We start from the raw sequence: 16,451 nt of genomic DNA on the forward strand, positions 1-16,451 counted from the left end.
GCCAAAAAACAAAACGAAGAAGAATGTCCCAGCCCGATATTTTCATTGACTTACGTGCATAGTGAGTCGATATATTATAGTGCAGCTATACCGTATAGTAAAATATACCCAGCTTTAAAACACGGTACAAACACGGTACAATTGGACATCAGCTCCTTTTCCTTTGGGATACATTTGCTGTCAGGTAAGGTTCACAGCAGCTCGGTTAGCTTCGTGCTAACATGACTGGAGGCTCCATCACTGAGCTCCCTGGTGTTACACAAACCCATAAAACAGGTTTACTTGTACTTAAAAGCTTTCTTAAAATGTAAGTATTATTATTCCACTTCATTCAAGATTCTAAGTGATTATATCTCTAACGGGGTACAGTTTTGCAGGTGTATGGGGATTATTGGTTACCTGGTTTATATGATGTCACATTTCATTACAATTCAAAGGTAAGGTTTATTTTCAAACGCGAATAACTTGTGGTTTGAAGCGTTGAATCAAATTCATATTTTCTCTCCTCTCATTTAGCAATTACATTTTTTTAAAAAAATGTATAAAAAAAATTGTGCCACTTGTGGAGAAAAAAAAGAAGCCAAAAACATGATAGAATTAACGGTGATATAGTAAAACAATTATGAAAAACACAAAAATTCACCTTGAGAATGGAGGTGGGGATGTTAGTTTTGAGTTCTGGTTCCATATTTAAATTTGGATTTCATGAGTTTTGAGAATCAGAATCAGAAATACTTTAAAGAAATTACTGAGGCTCGAGAAATATTACACATAAAAATAATAAAACAAAGAAAGAAAGAGAAAAGAAAATGTACATAATTAAGTAAAATACTCTTAATTAAATACAAATCCACACATTACAGTAAAAAAAAGAAAATAAAGTAACAATAAAAATACAAATGTACTAATATAATAGACATATACAGGAATCATAGCTGTCAAGCTAAAGTGAGGAGTTATACACTTACAGTTAGTTATTTTAGCACATCAGGTGTTTGTAATATCTAACGCATGCCTCCCTGGCTCTTGTTGCTAGGATACCATCATGGGTGAGGTGGAGCTCTCCTGTCGGGCTTATGTGAAGATGTACCTGCACGCCTGCTTGTTTCCTCGCGTGAGCATCAACGGTCTGCTGCTGTCCTCCAGCCCAGCGGGGGGCGCTGTGTACGTGACAGACTGTGTGCCGCTGCTTCACTCACACCTGTCTCTCGCTCCGGTCACTCAGCTGGCGCTCACACAGGTCAGAAATATTTAAAGGAAGTGTCTCAGAGTATGTAATACGTATCCATATACCGGCATTCTATCCGTACGAAAGATGACGTTACCGGAAGTCACGTGACTTGGGGTTATTTAGTCCATAACGTAGTTTAGGGTTAGGCAGGTATGGAAAGTAACGAATTACATTTACTCTCGTTACTGTAATTGAGTATCTTTTTTGTGTACTTCTACTTTTTTGAGTACTTTCTAAAAACCGTAATTTTACTTTTACTTAAGTAAATTTGTTTCAAGTAACATTACTTTGTTACATTGGAAATAGATTCCGTTAGAGTAAAATAAATCCTGCATGGACGGGAGTCTGCTCCATAGATATAATATACTGTGGTGTAATTGTTTAATATGTGCCATTGAACGTACCCTAGAGCTGTTGTTAGGATCAGCCAATAGAATGTGTATATGTCTATGGGCCATCACTGTGGGATGTTGAGCAAGTCCCTTAAACCTGAACAGCTCCCCATGGCTGTCGACTGCTGGGTTTAATTGCAGAGGACAAATTTCAATATATATGTGTAACAACATATATACATGACGAATAAAGGCTTAAAGCCCAGTTCAATTTAATTTAATTTAATTTGAATAATTTAAAGTCTGAGAATCTGCCGTCTGAAATCATCAAAATGCTCATGTTTTGTGGAGTTTACAGCTGCTCCACTCGTTCTAATCGAGAAAAGAGATTTTATAGAGTACCGAAGAGTGTCGTTCACAAAGGTGAGAAATGTAAAAAGTTCACAGAACAACGCCATAAAAAGTGGATTTTAAACATTCGTCTGCGGTCGGGAGGAGCAGAGTCTGCTGATGCCCGTGTCTGGAGTGACCACTTGGTCAGAGGTATGTTAGCGAGCTAACGTTGTTTTTATGGCTGTGTTTATATAGCATTAGGTTGTCGTTAAATGGTTATTTACTATTCTTTACTTTCCTTCACCCTGCTGCACACTTGTACACTTCTTTGTACTTTTTTATTGCATGGGAGAGTAACATTTACTCTGAGTACATTTTAAGTGATCTTCTTTTTACTTTTACTCGAGTAGATTTTTACACCAGTAACTTTACTTCTACTTTCAGTAAAATTTAATCCAAGTATTATTACTTTTACTCAAGTAAAAAAAAAAATTCTGCACTCTTTCCACCCCCGGGGTTAGGGTTAGGATTAGTTAGTCCGTAATGTAGGTTAGGGTTAGTTAGTCCATAACATAGGGTAGGGTTAGTTAGTCTATAACGTAGTTGACGTATTAATGCAACTGGAAGTACAAGTGCGTAGCGTCTCATTGGCCAGTTTAGGTCACGTGGGGCACCTTTCACGTTACCTAAACAGGCCAATGAGGGGTGTTGCGTACGGATAGAATGCCGGTATGTGATTACGTGTTACGTATTGATAGCCAAACCCATATTTAAATGACTCTAGAATTTCTCTTTCATTATTGCATCATAGCTGAAATAAAATATTGAGACACATTTTAGAGTAGATGTTATGCTTGCTTGCTCCTCCTCCTTTAGGTGGATGTGTGGTGTTCACAGACTCAACAAAGGATTGTGGGATACTATCAAGCCAACGCCTGTGCGTCAGACAGCAGGTGAGTTGTTGGTCTGAATCTCTAAAAAAAAAAAACAGTATTTTGTTGTCCCAAAGTTGTCGCTGAATAGCTTTTTTATTGTTGTTGAATTTTCCCATGAATGTTTTTATCCAAATGAATTTTCATTACCTTTAATTTGGCACAAAACATATTTATTGTTATCACATTTCTTTCCATTATTTTGTTGCCTGTGTTGGATTTGTGTCCAACAGTAAAGCCAATATTTTTTTTTTTTTTTTTTTGTGCATACATTAAAAACATTAAGTATTTTTAAATTTTTTTAAATTCTTTCATGATTATTTTTTAGTGTGATGTGTCTATAAACTTTTGGTTATCACACAATATAACTTGTCAATCATTTATTGCAGTAATACATCAAATGGACAGAAGTAAAGTTAGGATAGCCTCAAAGAAAATTGTATTGTATTTGAATAACAAATGTTTTAAGCTGATTGTTGTAAATGTATTGTAATGAATGAAAAACCTTGTGTTCACCTGATGTTTTTATTGTGACAGCCCGACTCCGTGCGCCACCAGAATAGCCGATAAGATTGCTGAGCAGTTTGAAAATGCTGTTTTATTAATGGTAAGAATGACTTGGAAATATATTTTGAATGTGAAACTTTAAATTATTGCTTTTTTCCTCTCATTAACAACTACAATGTTCACAGCTCGATGGCAGCAAAATGTCTCCCGACTATCGTGTTCCTCCCATCGTGATGTACGAGAGGAAAGACTCGAGGTGGATCCTCAAAGACAAACACACGTGAGTCCCTAAAATTGTAAGAAGGCTGGCTGTGGAGAAAAGAGAGATTTAACCAAACCTCACAAAGGAAGTCACATGGTTACCATGGTAACAGAATTAGTTTCTGCAGTGTGGGTCACCATGGCAACATAGCCAGGGTTCACAGTGGTAACAAAGCCCGGCAGACGCAAACTTAATGTCAGTTTAACAACAGAGCAACTGTTTCCATGGTGACATAATATGCCTCTGCGGTGTGCGTTATCATGGCAACATATGCACTGTTTTTTCCCACCTGGAAGTCTGCGTTGCCATGACAACAGAGCTAGATTGCTCACATTAGGTCGAAATTTTAACAGATTTAGCCTTTACTGTACATCACAGGTAACCATGGTAACAGATCCAGCCTATAATGTACATTGCAGGTAATCATGGGAACAGATCCAGGGTTTGCATAGTAATCAGGTCACCATGTTTACCACGACAACAGTGTATCAATAATAAGTTACCATGGCAACATACGTACTGTTTTTTCCCACCTGGACATCGCAGACCTGCATTACCACAACAACAGAGCTACTGTTGATTTCTCACATTAGAGGTCGAAATGGTAACAGATCCAGCCTCTACTGTACATCGCAGGTAACCATGGGAACAGATACAGGGTTTGCATAGTAATCATAGTTATTAAACCAGAATCAGGGGAAGTTGCCAGGGTAACGGAGCCTGCTGTCGATGTCGGTGCCTGGATTCACAGACAAAGTTGGCATTGTAACAGAATCAAGATCAAACCAGTTTGAACATCTAGATTAGGTTACCGTGGTGACAGTCCAGGTTCAGTATTAAAGGTGAACTAAGCCTGGACTCAGTCAGTTGCCATGGTGATGGAGGCTGTGTTTCCCACCCTCCTTTAGGATAATGCTGCGTCAGTGGGAGGAGACCCGAGACATCGCGGGACAGATGCTGGAGTCAGGCGACCATGCGCTATTGGTGGATTTTGATTCCCACCTGGATGACATCACAAGGGACTGGACCAATCAGAAACTGAATGCAAAGATAGCCGAGTTGGCATCGCCAGCTAACGGGAGCATTTAGCTCAGAGACTGGAGTTAGTAATGAAGCCGACACAGACATCAGTCACGCTCTGAACGTTTCTATCCAGAGCTCGCACAGCTTTGTTGTTAAACATTGAAATCCTGCAACTAAAACCCAGGAACGTTTTTAACCATTTAGGTGCTTTTAATTTTAATTGAAACATCTCAGGCCCTTTGACTCCTTTTGTTTTTGTGTAAAATAAATCATCTAACCTTTATTTAATATTAACATTTATAAGCGTCTGTTAGAGCATTGGCCTGCCTTCCTAACTTAAAGGGCACATGACACCAATTTAGACATCTAATGATTTTAACACAATCTATGAAATAAAATCATGCTGATATCTGGTTATAAGTTCCAAATGATGCTCAGTTTGTTCGTAATCTTTAATTTAATATTTCTCCATTTCCGCCAAGCAGTGTGACTGTGACGTCAGCTCAGGAATCCTCAGCTTGCAGCGACACGTCCGAATCACACAAAATGTTTGATCTGTGGAGGAGTTGACTTTGAAAATGTTGCCTCTTCATGTTCAGATTAATCTACACTTTAGTTACAGATAAACATTCCGTTTAAATGATTCATTCAGTTTTATTCATATGAACTAGAGGAAGGATACCGACTCACGTCTCCACGGCTGATTAATTCCTTCTAACCTGGCAACACACACACTCTACATAGCTGCTGCTCGACAACATTTTTACATCACTAAAAAACTATTTAAAGTGCATTTTCTGGAGTTTTTAGACCATCATCGGCCTGATCTGCAGACTTCAATAAACTGTAATACATTAAATTACTTAATTTTGTTCGAAGGAAATTTAAAGGAGTGGATATTTTGACTTTTTTCCGCATTTGTAGTTTAGGCATCACATGAATCCAAACCTTCATAACGGCCAGAATTCACTTTGAATCTCTCACTCATTATAACACGAGGACACACTGGATTTAACAATTTTTATTTCAATAAAACACTATTTCAACACATTTTCATTACTTAAAGTATAACAAAATTTTTATTTTTTTTGACAAAAACCTTAAACTATTGCTCTGTTATAAGTGAAAACAATAAGATCCCCTTTGGATTATGGTTAAGTTAGCTACTTGTTGATAAAATGATAAAAAAAAGTTTAAAACTCACTGTAAAGGATGAGAGAACTGTGACAGCTGGACAGAAACTGTAAAATCTATACTGCAGGGTAAAAGAAAAATCACATTTGTACTTGAAAAATGTGATACTAAGTAAAAAACAACATCTAAACAACATTAAACGCTGCACCGTATGTTTAACTCCACCTGCGGATGAATCCTAACATTAGAAAAATAACGTAAAACCCACTATTTGGTCACAGAAGTGCATTTCTTCCATTTTGTTCACTTTCAATTTTTTATATCACAGGTTTACAAAAGTAGGTTTTTAGGTTTCTTTTTTTTTCTTCTGTTATTACCTTAAAATTTAGGCTTTAGTATCATATTTAAATATTACGTTTCATGATTTTGTAGCAGATAGAGGATGTTATCTTTAAAACCTGTTGAGTGGAATTGTATTTGCGCTCTTTTCGGCAGAAGTTCAAAGTGGGATGTTGCTTAATTTAAATACGCAATTCTGCTCAGGCAGTCCCACAGATGGCTGAATCCGAGGTCGGCGGAGAAATGGCGACCAGGTCGAGTGTGATCTCGCCCAGTGGAGACTGGTTGGCCAGAGATTGGAGGAATGAGATTGAGCTGATCAAAGGCTGGGCGCACTTCACCTGCTGCTCCGCCCACGGCAGCGTGATCTGTGGGAAACCAGGGAAACCCAGTAAAACTCAAACATTCTTCATGAAATGGGAGGCTATACTCGCTGCAGATACCTGGACGATGATCAGCTTCTTGGACAGATCTTCAGAGTCACTGAGCTCTTCTCCAAAACACAGCGTGATGCTGCACTGAGGCGGCTCACCCCCATTTGCACGGAAATACTCCAGCTCTGAAAACGAAGGAAGCACAGGATGTAAAGCAGGCGTCCTAAACAATGTTGGAGAAAATAATCGAGGTCTTAACTGATGGGGTTTTAGAAAAAAAATCTCCCGTTAAGAAACACGTATAAACAATATGTGCACATTTATTTTTTATTTTTGAACTATTTTCTACCTTAAATCAATTTGTGTGGAGCAGCCACTTACATTTGACTTACATTAGCTCCTGCCTGATTTCTCAGACTTTCTTCTTTGTTTAGGTTTTTGTCATACTTTCCTCTAATGTGGTTTTATTTATTACTGAGGACAACATGAGGATGTTTGTTGGAGCTCCTTCTGAGAAGTGCAGCTCGCGGGGCTAATGCAACGTCATCATCCCATCACTACAGTGTGTGAGGTGAGCAAAAAGGCATCTGTCATGGACGAGCAGTTCATGTCAGAACGTTTCCAACTAAATTTCTAGTATTATGTGATCTTTGATAAATTCAGTTAAGATTCACTACAGATATATTCACGTTATCTAACATTTCATCTTCTTTGTAAACATTTGTCTTTTGACTTTTTGTTACTATCTTTTTCAAAATATATTTTAATTATAATATTTTGTTTCAAGATATATTCAATTAGAGGGTATTTAACTTCTACTATACAAAAAAATCACAACATTGATAATATTTCAGTTTTTATCATTGTATCGGCTGTTATAACTAAAGATCGGCTAGTTTAACTTTTACTGATTTGTAAATACAGATTGTATTGTTTGATCTTTACTGATTGATAATCGCAGATCAACTAGTTTCACTTTTCCTGACCAGTAATCAAAGATCAACTAATTTGACTTATACCGATCAGATATCGGAGATCGGCTAGTTCAACGTTTACTGATCTTGATTGTTATTGGCTAATACCACTAGCGATTGGCTAGTTTAATTTTTACTGATGAGTAATCAGAGATCAGCTAGTTTAATTTTTAGTGATCGACAATCAAGGATTGGCTAATTTGACATTTACTGATCGGTAATCGAAGATCGGCTAGTTAAACCTTTAATGGTCGTAATCGCTGATTGGCTGATTTAACTTTTACTGATTGGTAATAGGAAATAAGCTAGTTCAATTTTTACTGATCGGTAATCAAAGATTGGCTAGTTAAACTTTTAATGGTCGTAATCGCTGATTGGCTGATTTAACTTTTACTGATCGGAAATAGGAGATCAGCTAGTTCAACTTTTACTGATCTGTAATCAAAGCTCAGCTAATTTGACTTTTATTGATCAGGAATCGAAGATCGGCTAGGTAAACTTTTACTAATCAGTAATCAAAGATTGGCTAATTTGACTTTTACTGATCAGGAATCGAAAATCGGCTAGTTTAACTTTTAATGAACAGTAATCGGTAATCGTCTGGTTTAATTTTTACTGATTGCGATTATCAGTTAACAACACAAGTGATTGGCAAGTTTAACTTTTAATGATTGGAGATCGGCTAGTTTAACTTTTCATGATCATAGTTGTTATTGGCCAATACCACTTATTGGCGATTAACTAGTTTAACTTTTACTGATCAGTAATCAAAGATCAGCTAATTTGACCTTAACTGACCAGGAATCGAATATCGGCTAGTTTAACTTTTACTGACTGCGATTGTTATCATTTAACTGGAACACTCATCAGTGATTGGCTAGATGAACTCACTGATCGGTGATCGGCTAGTACAGCCTTTACTGATGTTAATTGTTAAATGTCGTCAGCTGATCTGAGCCTCATCGCTCTTTCGTACTCACGCTGATTGAAGACGTCTTTGCTGAACAGCAGCAGGGGCCGGGAGTTCCTCTCCATCTTTTTCACGCCGCTGCAGTGCGGTCCGATGCAGAACACGCGGCCCTGGCAGTACCGCTTCCCGTACACGCCCTTCTCCGAGGACGTGAGCAGCACGCCTTTCTCCATGAAGGGCAGCAGCGTGAAGAGCGCCTGCCGCTCGGGGCCGGCCGGCAGCGACTTCGGTGGCTCGGGCAGAGGAACCGGAGGGAAGCGGCTGTTCAGGGTGGCCGGCGTCGGAACCAGAGTAGACGGGAGGTACGTGATCCGCACGTCCGGCCGGTGGATGGGACACTCCAGCACCGATTGACCCATATACAGGACGGACACGCTGAAGGAGTCCTGGACTGAAGAGGAGGAGGAGGAAGATCGAAGTTAGTAAACTCAGTTACACAGTAGAGATTATATTTACTCTACAGATATAGATAGTATAGATAACGTGTCAAACTAAAGTCCCGGGGGCCAAATCCGCCCCTTTAGAGCAGCGGTTCTCAAACTTTTTTGCCCCAGGTACCCCCTTTGTCTGGCTTCAACAATTTGTTTAGAAAAGTATTTAAAAACAACTATAGAGCATAAAGATGGACTGAACTAGTGACAATAACACATTTTAAAGAATCTCATTTTGTAAATAAGTGGAATGAAACAGTATTTAGTGCAGTGGTTCCCAACCTTATTTTGAACTTGACCCCATTTTGATGTCATTTGATGTTTTTTTTTTTTGTTTTTTTTTTTACTCCATTTTAGTTGAACTAGAGTTACAAAGTGAAACTATAGAAATACAGTTGTTTTAGGTTGTGTGTTCATTTACAAAAAGGAATAATAATTTGAAAAATTAGAAAATCTATTTAAATTTTTCAGAAATTTCATACGACCCCACATGGGGTCCTGAACCAAAGGTTGAAAAACTAAACTACTAATTTAGTGGCTCCTGGATATATTTATTTCTATAGTTTTTTTTTATCATTTCCGGTCATATCACGCCTGGGGTTGGACAAAGACTATCACATTATTTGTTAATTTTCCTCTATCTACAAATTAATACACAAATTCAAAGAAGCGCCACAATATTAACAGGGCTCACAATTTCATTTTTTCCCAAATCTTGCAATTTTCTAAAAATGATTCCACAAATTTTCCCCAAATTACATAAAAATTGGTCACAAAATCAAATACATTGAAAGTGAATACTGATATCTGTCACTTTGATATTATCCAATACATGAACAAAAACACTACAAAACAGTCATATATATATATCAGTGCCGTACATATTGTGGGCCATTTAAGATAAACTACTCCATATTTGGCCCCTGAACTAAAATGAGTTTGACATCCCTGACACAGATCATACAGCTCGATCTTCTGGAGCCACACTGAGTGCTACCAGTTAGTGTTATGGTTCTACTGGTGATCATGTAATCTTGTGACTATAAGGATAAACGTAAAAACAAAGAAAGAATACATATCCGTCACCTTAAGTCTGTTTGTTTATTAAACGATAGCTTTATATTAACACTAAGTGACTGTATTGAAGCCTCAGCAAATTAACAGTTATAATGATCACCAGTTGAACTGATACACCTGCTGTTTATAGAAAACTAAATTCAACACACCGTTCATAACTGCTTCTGGGGCGCAGACGTTCTCCTCAATCCGAAAATCCAACTGAATCTCCTTAAGATCTAAAGAAGGAGATGGGATTCAAACATCTGTTACATGACTTTAGCAACATGACAGTTAGCGTTGGCATTAGTGCGCAGCATGCGTTTAATTATAACTGCTTTATTCTCAGTTAGAATGAAGCATTGCTTGAGTTCTGAAACTTTGTTTCAAAATACATTTTACACAGTAATTATTATAAAAAAGATATAACAAAAACGTATTTTTAAACATTAAAATAATTTATTTACAAATGTATAAATATATTTCAATTATTTGTTCATTAGAATTTAAAAAGTCAGTATTAACTTTTTTTTTTTTTAAAGAGAATCTAAAGAGAACATGAAGTTAAGTTTTTGCTTCACAGTTTGCGTTAACATTAACAGATGATTTAGCAGTTCCTGGTATACGGATTTGTGTTAGCATTTGCATCAATGTTCATCTGACCCTGACAGTATTGTATCGCCATACTCTCCCTCAGCTGATAATTATCTTTAGCATTAACAGTGTTTTCCTGCTGGGTTCCCTTTCTTTTACTTGTTAACAAAGAACTGTAAGCATTAGCATTAGCAGTTCCCTTTTGTTGACTGTAGCTCAGCTCCATATCACTCAACTGTTGGTTATCATGAGCCTTAACAGTGTTATTATTTATAGGTTGCCTCTTGGTTACTGGTTGGTTGGTCAGAACATGAGCATTAGCGTCAACATTCTACACATGACCTCAACTGTTAGCATTAGCATCAACAGTTAACTTAAGTCACCTTGGTTTCACTGAGCAGAGTGGTAGCATTAGCAATAACTTTTTTCTTTTACTGGTTGACATAGGAGAGCATTAGCTTTAGCATTAACTTTAACATTGATGACCGTAGTTTAGCACTGGTTCCCTCAGCTAATATTGAGCATCAACAGTTGACTTTTGAGTTACTTCTGACACTGAATCACTGAATACAGTGTTAGCATTAGCATATATAGTTGTCTTTATTGGCCTGTAGCTTTGTAGTCATTCATTTAGCTAATGGTTAGTGTTAGCATGAGAGATGTCTATTGTATTTTTTACCTTCGTGTGTCTGAAAGACGGTGGTGCTGAACTGAATGGGCTGGACAGTGTGTTGAGGACTGTCGCATTGTGGGAGGGAGTCGACGTACTGGAACAAATTGTTAAATCACATTAGTATTTACACAGCATGGCATAGGCATTAGAAGACTTTATCTCTGATTTTAATCAATTACATCAAGTAGTATGATTGCAGCTTCTAAAATTCAGTTAGTTCTCCCAGTTACTGTGTTGGTGTACCAGTTTAACCAGAGATCATTATAACATGTGACTCAGCACAGGCTTTAATGCTGTCACTCAGTTAATAATCAGTCGTACCATAACACTAACAGGAAGACATACCGCATGTAATCAAAGGGTGGCATTTTCCTCGCTTAAAGATGAGGGAGAAGAACAAGGGGACCACTAGGTGGTAGCAGATGTGACTTACCTGCTGTGGCGTGTCCTCCTCTGTCTTTATGTACTTCACTGAGCTGACGTCTTCGTCCTCAGAGTCGCTCCTCTGTCTCTTCTTAGACCGTCGAGTCTGTCGACCCATGCTTTTCTTCTGCGGAGCTTCCATACCTGCAAACATCCAAAATACATTTCGTCAAACCATCCATTAAGGCACATTAGGCATGAAAGAAAGAAGGAACTCCATACCAGACACCAGTCCCACATGTTAGGGCTAGTTTAGCATGTAGCGAATAGTCCCATATGTTAGGGTTAGCTTAGTACGTAGCAAACAGTCCCTCATGTTAGGGTTAGCTTAGCACATAGCAACCAGTTCCACATGTTAGAATTAGCTTAGCACGTAGCAACCGGTCCCACATATTTGGATGAGCTCAGCACATAGCAACCAATCCCACATGTTAGGGTTAACTAAGCATGCGGCGACCAGTCCCTCATGTTAGGGTTAGCTCAGCATGTAGCAACTACTCTCACATATTAGGGCTAGCTTAGCATGGAGCAACCAGTCCCACATGTTACGGTTAGCTTAGCATGTAACAACCAGTCTCACATGTTTGGTTATTTTAGCACATAGCGACTAGTCCTCCAGGTTTGGATTAGCTCAATACGTAGCAACCAGTCCCACATGTTATAGTTAGCTTAGCACGTAGCAACCAGTTTCACATATTAGGGCAAACTTAGCATGTAGCAACCAGTCTTACATGTTTGGGTTAGGTTAGCATGTAGCGACCATTCCCACGTTTGGGTTAGCGTAGCACGTAGCAAACAGTCTCACATATTAGGGCTAGCTTAGCATGTAGCAACCAGTCTCACATGTTAGCTTAGCACATAGCGAACAGTCCCACATGTTAGGGTTAGCTTAGCACGTAGCAACCAGTCCCACATGTTAGAGTGAACTTCGCACTTAACAGCCAGTCCCAGATGCATGGTTTAGCTTAGCATGTAGCAACCAGTCCCACATGATAGGGTTAGCTTAGCAAGTAGTAATGGTAGCTAAGCGGGGTCAAAGGGTAAAGGGGCGTGGTTTCAGCCTGTGGAATGGGACAGATAATTGTTCACCTTGCTCACTCAGCGGGATCAGCCGGTAAACCTTGTACGGCTCTGAAATGTCCAGCTGAGCTCGTCCCGACTCTTCCTCAAACTCTGGGCTTTTGTTCAGGGCGCAGCGAAGGCGGGTCTTCCAGTGCGCCGGGTTGTTCAGTGTGCCATCTACCGGTTTGCCTTTAAACTCAGCCCACGCCTGCACAGAAAGATCAATCATTAACATCTAATACATAATGAATGAATCAACAATAAGAATACATTATGCATAATAATTATTACAAGACATTATTAATTCATAATGAATAACATGTAACAATTAAAGGCGGATTCAAAGTGCCAACCCTCCTGTCATTATATTCACTGATTTATACAATATTGAAAAACGGAAATAAAACCGTTCACTTCCTGAAGCTGAAAAGCCAATCTGACACAGAACACCCAGTCACATGCATGTTTTAGGAGAATATTACACATTTACACACACTTTTCCAACATGTGCCACTAAAATGATTTCTAATAATAAATAACTGGTATTGGTTTGTCGTGACTTTACACAGAGGTCACTCTTGTCCTGCCCCTTCCTCAAACTTAGCCACTGATTGGAGAAACATGGTTCAGGTTCATTTAAATATTTGACATCGATATTCATCATTGCTTTTAAGTCATAGTTTTTAGCCGTCCTGCCTTTGTTTGCATTTATTTGTAGTCTAGATTTAGTCGTGTCAAAGAAAACCGTGACTAAAATTTAGTTTACAAAATTTCTGACTGAAAAAAAAAAAAAAAAAATGTAGTTGCTCTTAATCAAGGTTGGAGACTGGGGCAAAAATTGTAAAAAAATAAACTGAAAAATTATTATAGTTTTATTTTGAAGGAAAAGCTTTTAATTAGAAATAATTACACATTTGCAGAATAGATTTAAAACATCTGTTGTCAAAGATAAAACCTATGAGGACAAATTTGATCCAGGGCTTTTATTTTGAAATGAGAGGAAGAAGAGAGGGTAGAGTCAGACCTTGAAGATGGCTGCGTCCTCGTCTTTGCGGAAGTCGTGCTTCCCGGCGTGTTTCCATGGGATACGAAACCTGGTCTGAGCATCGTCGTCCCAAACCAAGCCGGGATATTTCCCACTGCTCACCTGAACGCACACACCACAGTTTACCTCCATCAACTTACTTTATCCACAACAATCATCAACATCCTTAGTAGTACATCTGTAACTTCCATATTTATTTAGTTATAAATTGTAATTCACACATTGATTACAAGCTTCACAAATACCAACAAAACTGTAGTCAATTCACTATAAATACAGTTTGTACTTAGTTAAAAAAAAAAAAGTTCTTTTTGGTTTTAAGTCTCCTCAACTTCTGGGTCAGGAACCAAACGTAGTGCGTCCAAACATTTGTTTTTACCCAATACAGAAAGACACAGTTTGTTGTGCTTTTATTTTGAAAGGTATATATTCATGTATCAGTGTACAAATCAAACAGATCATAATACTTTAAATTCCTTTTTACATAAATGTTTCCAGAAATGATTTTCCAGTTGTCATTACCTGCCGACGAGTTACATTAATTATATATTTTCACTGTTAATGTTTACTATTTAATATTTTCCTGGTTTGGGGTAATTGAGGCCCAAAGCCAAACCAGTTGAGAACCCCTGATTAATAACACTAGTAGCAAGTGATTTGGAACCAATTATAATTCTATTTTAAGTCTAGCATTATAATTGTATTTATTTTTCAATTGTTGATAAAGTTATTTCTGATGAGTTTTCATCTTAATATATTTTCGTTTTTTCAAAATAAAACGTCTTTAAACCTCTCCATTGATCCACAGAGAGCTGTGTACTAAATCTGTTATAATAGTAAACGTCCACTAGAGAGAGGTAAAGCTCTGGAGTTGAAATGAAGGCAAATGAGTCCATTTGAATCCCAATAATTTGCTTATATTTAGTTGAATAAACATTAAAATGGACTTCAAAGACTTTTAAAAATGATAATGAAGTGAATTAGGCAACAAAACGTATCCTTTAATGAATGGAGCTCACGTTAATCCTACAGAAAATGAAAAAAATATCTACGGCTTGGTTGACGTGATATTTCATCCTTTTGATGATATATATATGTCTTTTCTCTGGAAATTCTATTTGTGTAATATTTAAAGACTGTTAAAACGATTTAATGATTTAAAAAAAAAAAAAAAAAACAGTGATCAAAGCACATCCACAGTTAGAGACCTGGATACTTCACTAAAATATGAATTAACGTTTAGTTTTTCAGATTTTTACTATTAAACTCGGTTTACATCATATTCAAATAAAATGATTTTGGATGTTCACGTATAATTTTATTTAGACAAAAGAAAAGCACGAATAATAATAGCCGAAGTTCATTTAAATTTTGTCTGATTTTAGTGAAACAAAGCGTTGACGTCATAGTTTCGCTTTCCCTTTCCTTCTCGCACACTGACAAACACGCACGCAAACACGCACGCACCTGCTGCACGATCCACGAGCGCAGCCTTCGCGTGGAGCGCATCCTGCCAGCGGCCATCGATCCTTTAAAATAAACAAAGATAAACAAATCCCCACAAGTTAGATTTTATTGTGAGAAACAGTGCTTAATAATAAAAATTAAAAATAAATAAATAAATAAAAACTGAATCTGAGAAGAGCAGTTTTTTTTTTAATCAGTGCAGTCACACAGGCAGAGACCAACAGCTTTCATTCTCTCAATTATTACGATTTCTAAACAGTTTGGTAAAGCAGCGCCTGTACTAGTTAAAGTTAACATTATATTTCCGTCTGTTTCAGTGATAAAACAACGTGTGAGGCTCTAGAAGTAACGTTTAAGCCATTGAAAGTTAAGTTTCGTTTACCTGTGAGCAGTGCGTGAAGCTCCGTCTGTTGTCGAACAACGAAATGAAGCTCGTTTCTTGGAAATCACGTGACTTTACAGAAGCAGCGCACGTGTTTACCGCCAGGGGGCGACAGAAACACACACTACTACTACTACTACTACTACTGCAGAGGTGTCAAACTCATTTTAAGGTTTCAAGGAAGGTTTTTTTTATTGTAATTTTCATGTTTCCATAAACAGCAGCATATAAGAAAGGAAGAAGAAAAGAAAAAACACTAACCCAGATATAGTGCAATATAAACAAATAAAAAAAGAAAGAAAGTACACACAATACAAACAAGTACAGTAAAAATAAGAGTGCAAGTACCAAGGTGGATGTTTTTTTTTTTTTGTTTTTTTTGCAGCTTAGTGTTCATCAGACTTGCAGCCTCTATTTTAGTCCAGGGGTCAAATATGGACCACCAGTTTGACCTTAAGTAGGCCATTTTTTATTTATTTATTTTTTTTTGTGGGGAAAAAGAGCAAATAAATGATAAAGTATATGAGTATATTAGTCCCTGCAGGATCTTCACTTAAATTTCCCTGATTTTGGGAATTTGGAGAAATAAATTTTAAAAACCGACTGCTATCATGTTTTATAAGAACTGGAAAACCGAGCTCTGCAAATATTGTGGATTTTAATTAAACTTTTGTATGTGGAGGGGCTGAGATATCTACAACTGAATTCATTTGAATTAATTTACCAAAAAAAAAAAAAATATATATATATATATATATATATGTATGTATCTACGTTCTCGAACAAGCCGGATATGATGCTCTCAAGCAGTGGTGTACTGCTACACTTGTGTACCCCTTGAGCCTTTTTGTCATACCATGAGTACCCCTCACTCATATGTGTTCATGATTCTCCAAAAGTAGAACAT

General features: G+C 37.5%; 2 protein-coding genes across 2 annotated transcripts; one reads left to right on the plus strand and one right to left on the minus strand.

The window, feature by feature from the left end:
* On the plus strand, positions 1-5,035 carry emc9 (ER membrane protein complex subunit 9). Its single transcript, XM_028434504.1, has 6 exons — positions 1-184; positions 1,037-1,240; positions 2,773-2,849; positions 3,366-3,435; positions 3,521-3,615; positions 4,506-5,035. The coding sequence occupies exons 2-6, from the start codon at positions 1,046-1,048 to the stop codon at positions 4,684-4,686; spliced, it is 618 nt and encodes a 205-aa protein (XP_028290305.1). The 5' UTR covers positions 1-184; positions 1,037-1,045; the 3' UTR covers positions 4,687-5,035.
* A 701-nt stretch (positions 5,036-5,736) lies between these two features.
* On the minus strand, positions 5,737-15,599 carry irf9 (interferon regulatory factor 9). Its single transcript, XM_028434379.1, has 10 exons — positions 15,545-15,599; positions 15,163-15,224; positions 13,675-13,797; positions 12,678-12,858; positions 11,599-11,732; positions 11,172-11,259; positions 10,069-10,137; positions 8,422-8,802; positions 6,537-6,652; positions 5,737-6,461 (listed from the first exon to the last, which is right to left on the minus strand). The coding sequence occupies exons 2-10, from the start codon at positions 15,217-15,219 to the stop codon at positions 6,294-6,296; spliced, it is 1,317 nt and encodes a 438-aa protein (XP_028290180.1). The 5' UTR covers positions 15,220-15,224; positions 15,545-15,599; the 3' UTR covers positions 5,737-6,293.
* Between the last annotated feature and the right edge of the window lie 852 nt (positions 15,600-16,451).

Source organism: Gouania willdenowi, chromosome 20 (assembly GCF_900634775.1).
Source record: "Gouania willdenowi chromosome 20, fGouWil2.1, whole genome shotgun sequence".
NCBI classification, from domain to species: domain Eukaryota; kingdom Metazoa; phylum Chordata; class Actinopteri; order Blenniiformes; family Gobiesocidae; genus Gouania; species Gouania willdenowi.

What these genes read in the sequence shown, in the direction of transcription:
- irf9 (XM_028434379.1), bottom strand. Translation starts at nt 15,219, where the DNA reads ATGGCCGCTGGCAGGATGCGCTCCACGCGAAGGCTGCGCTCGTGGATC. An exon ending in AGGACGCAGCCATCTTCAAG is followed by an intron (nt 12,859 to 13,674) that starts GTCTGACTCTAC and finishes CTTTCTGTGCAG; the next exon opens with GCGTGGGCTGAGTTTAAAGG. An exon ending in CAAAGACGTCTTCAATCAGC is followed by an intron (nt 6,653 to 8,421) that starts GTGAGTACGAAA and finishes CTTCGTTTTCAG; the next exon opens with AGCTGGAGTATTTCCGTGCA.
- emc9 (XM_028434504.1), top strand. Translation starts at nt 1,046, where the DNA reads ATGGGTGAGGTGGAGCTCTCCTGTCGGGCTTATGTGAAGATGTACCTG. An exon ending in CTCAGCTGGCGCTCACACAG is followed by an intron (nt 1,241 to 2,772) that starts GTCAGAAATATT and finishes CTCCTCCTTTAG; the next exon opens with GTGGATGTGTGGTGTTCACA. An exon ending in ATCCTCAAAGACAAACACAC is followed by an intron (nt 3,616 to 4,505) that starts GTGAGTCCCTAA and finishes ACCCTCCTTTAG; the next exon opens with GATAATGCTGCGTCAGTGGG.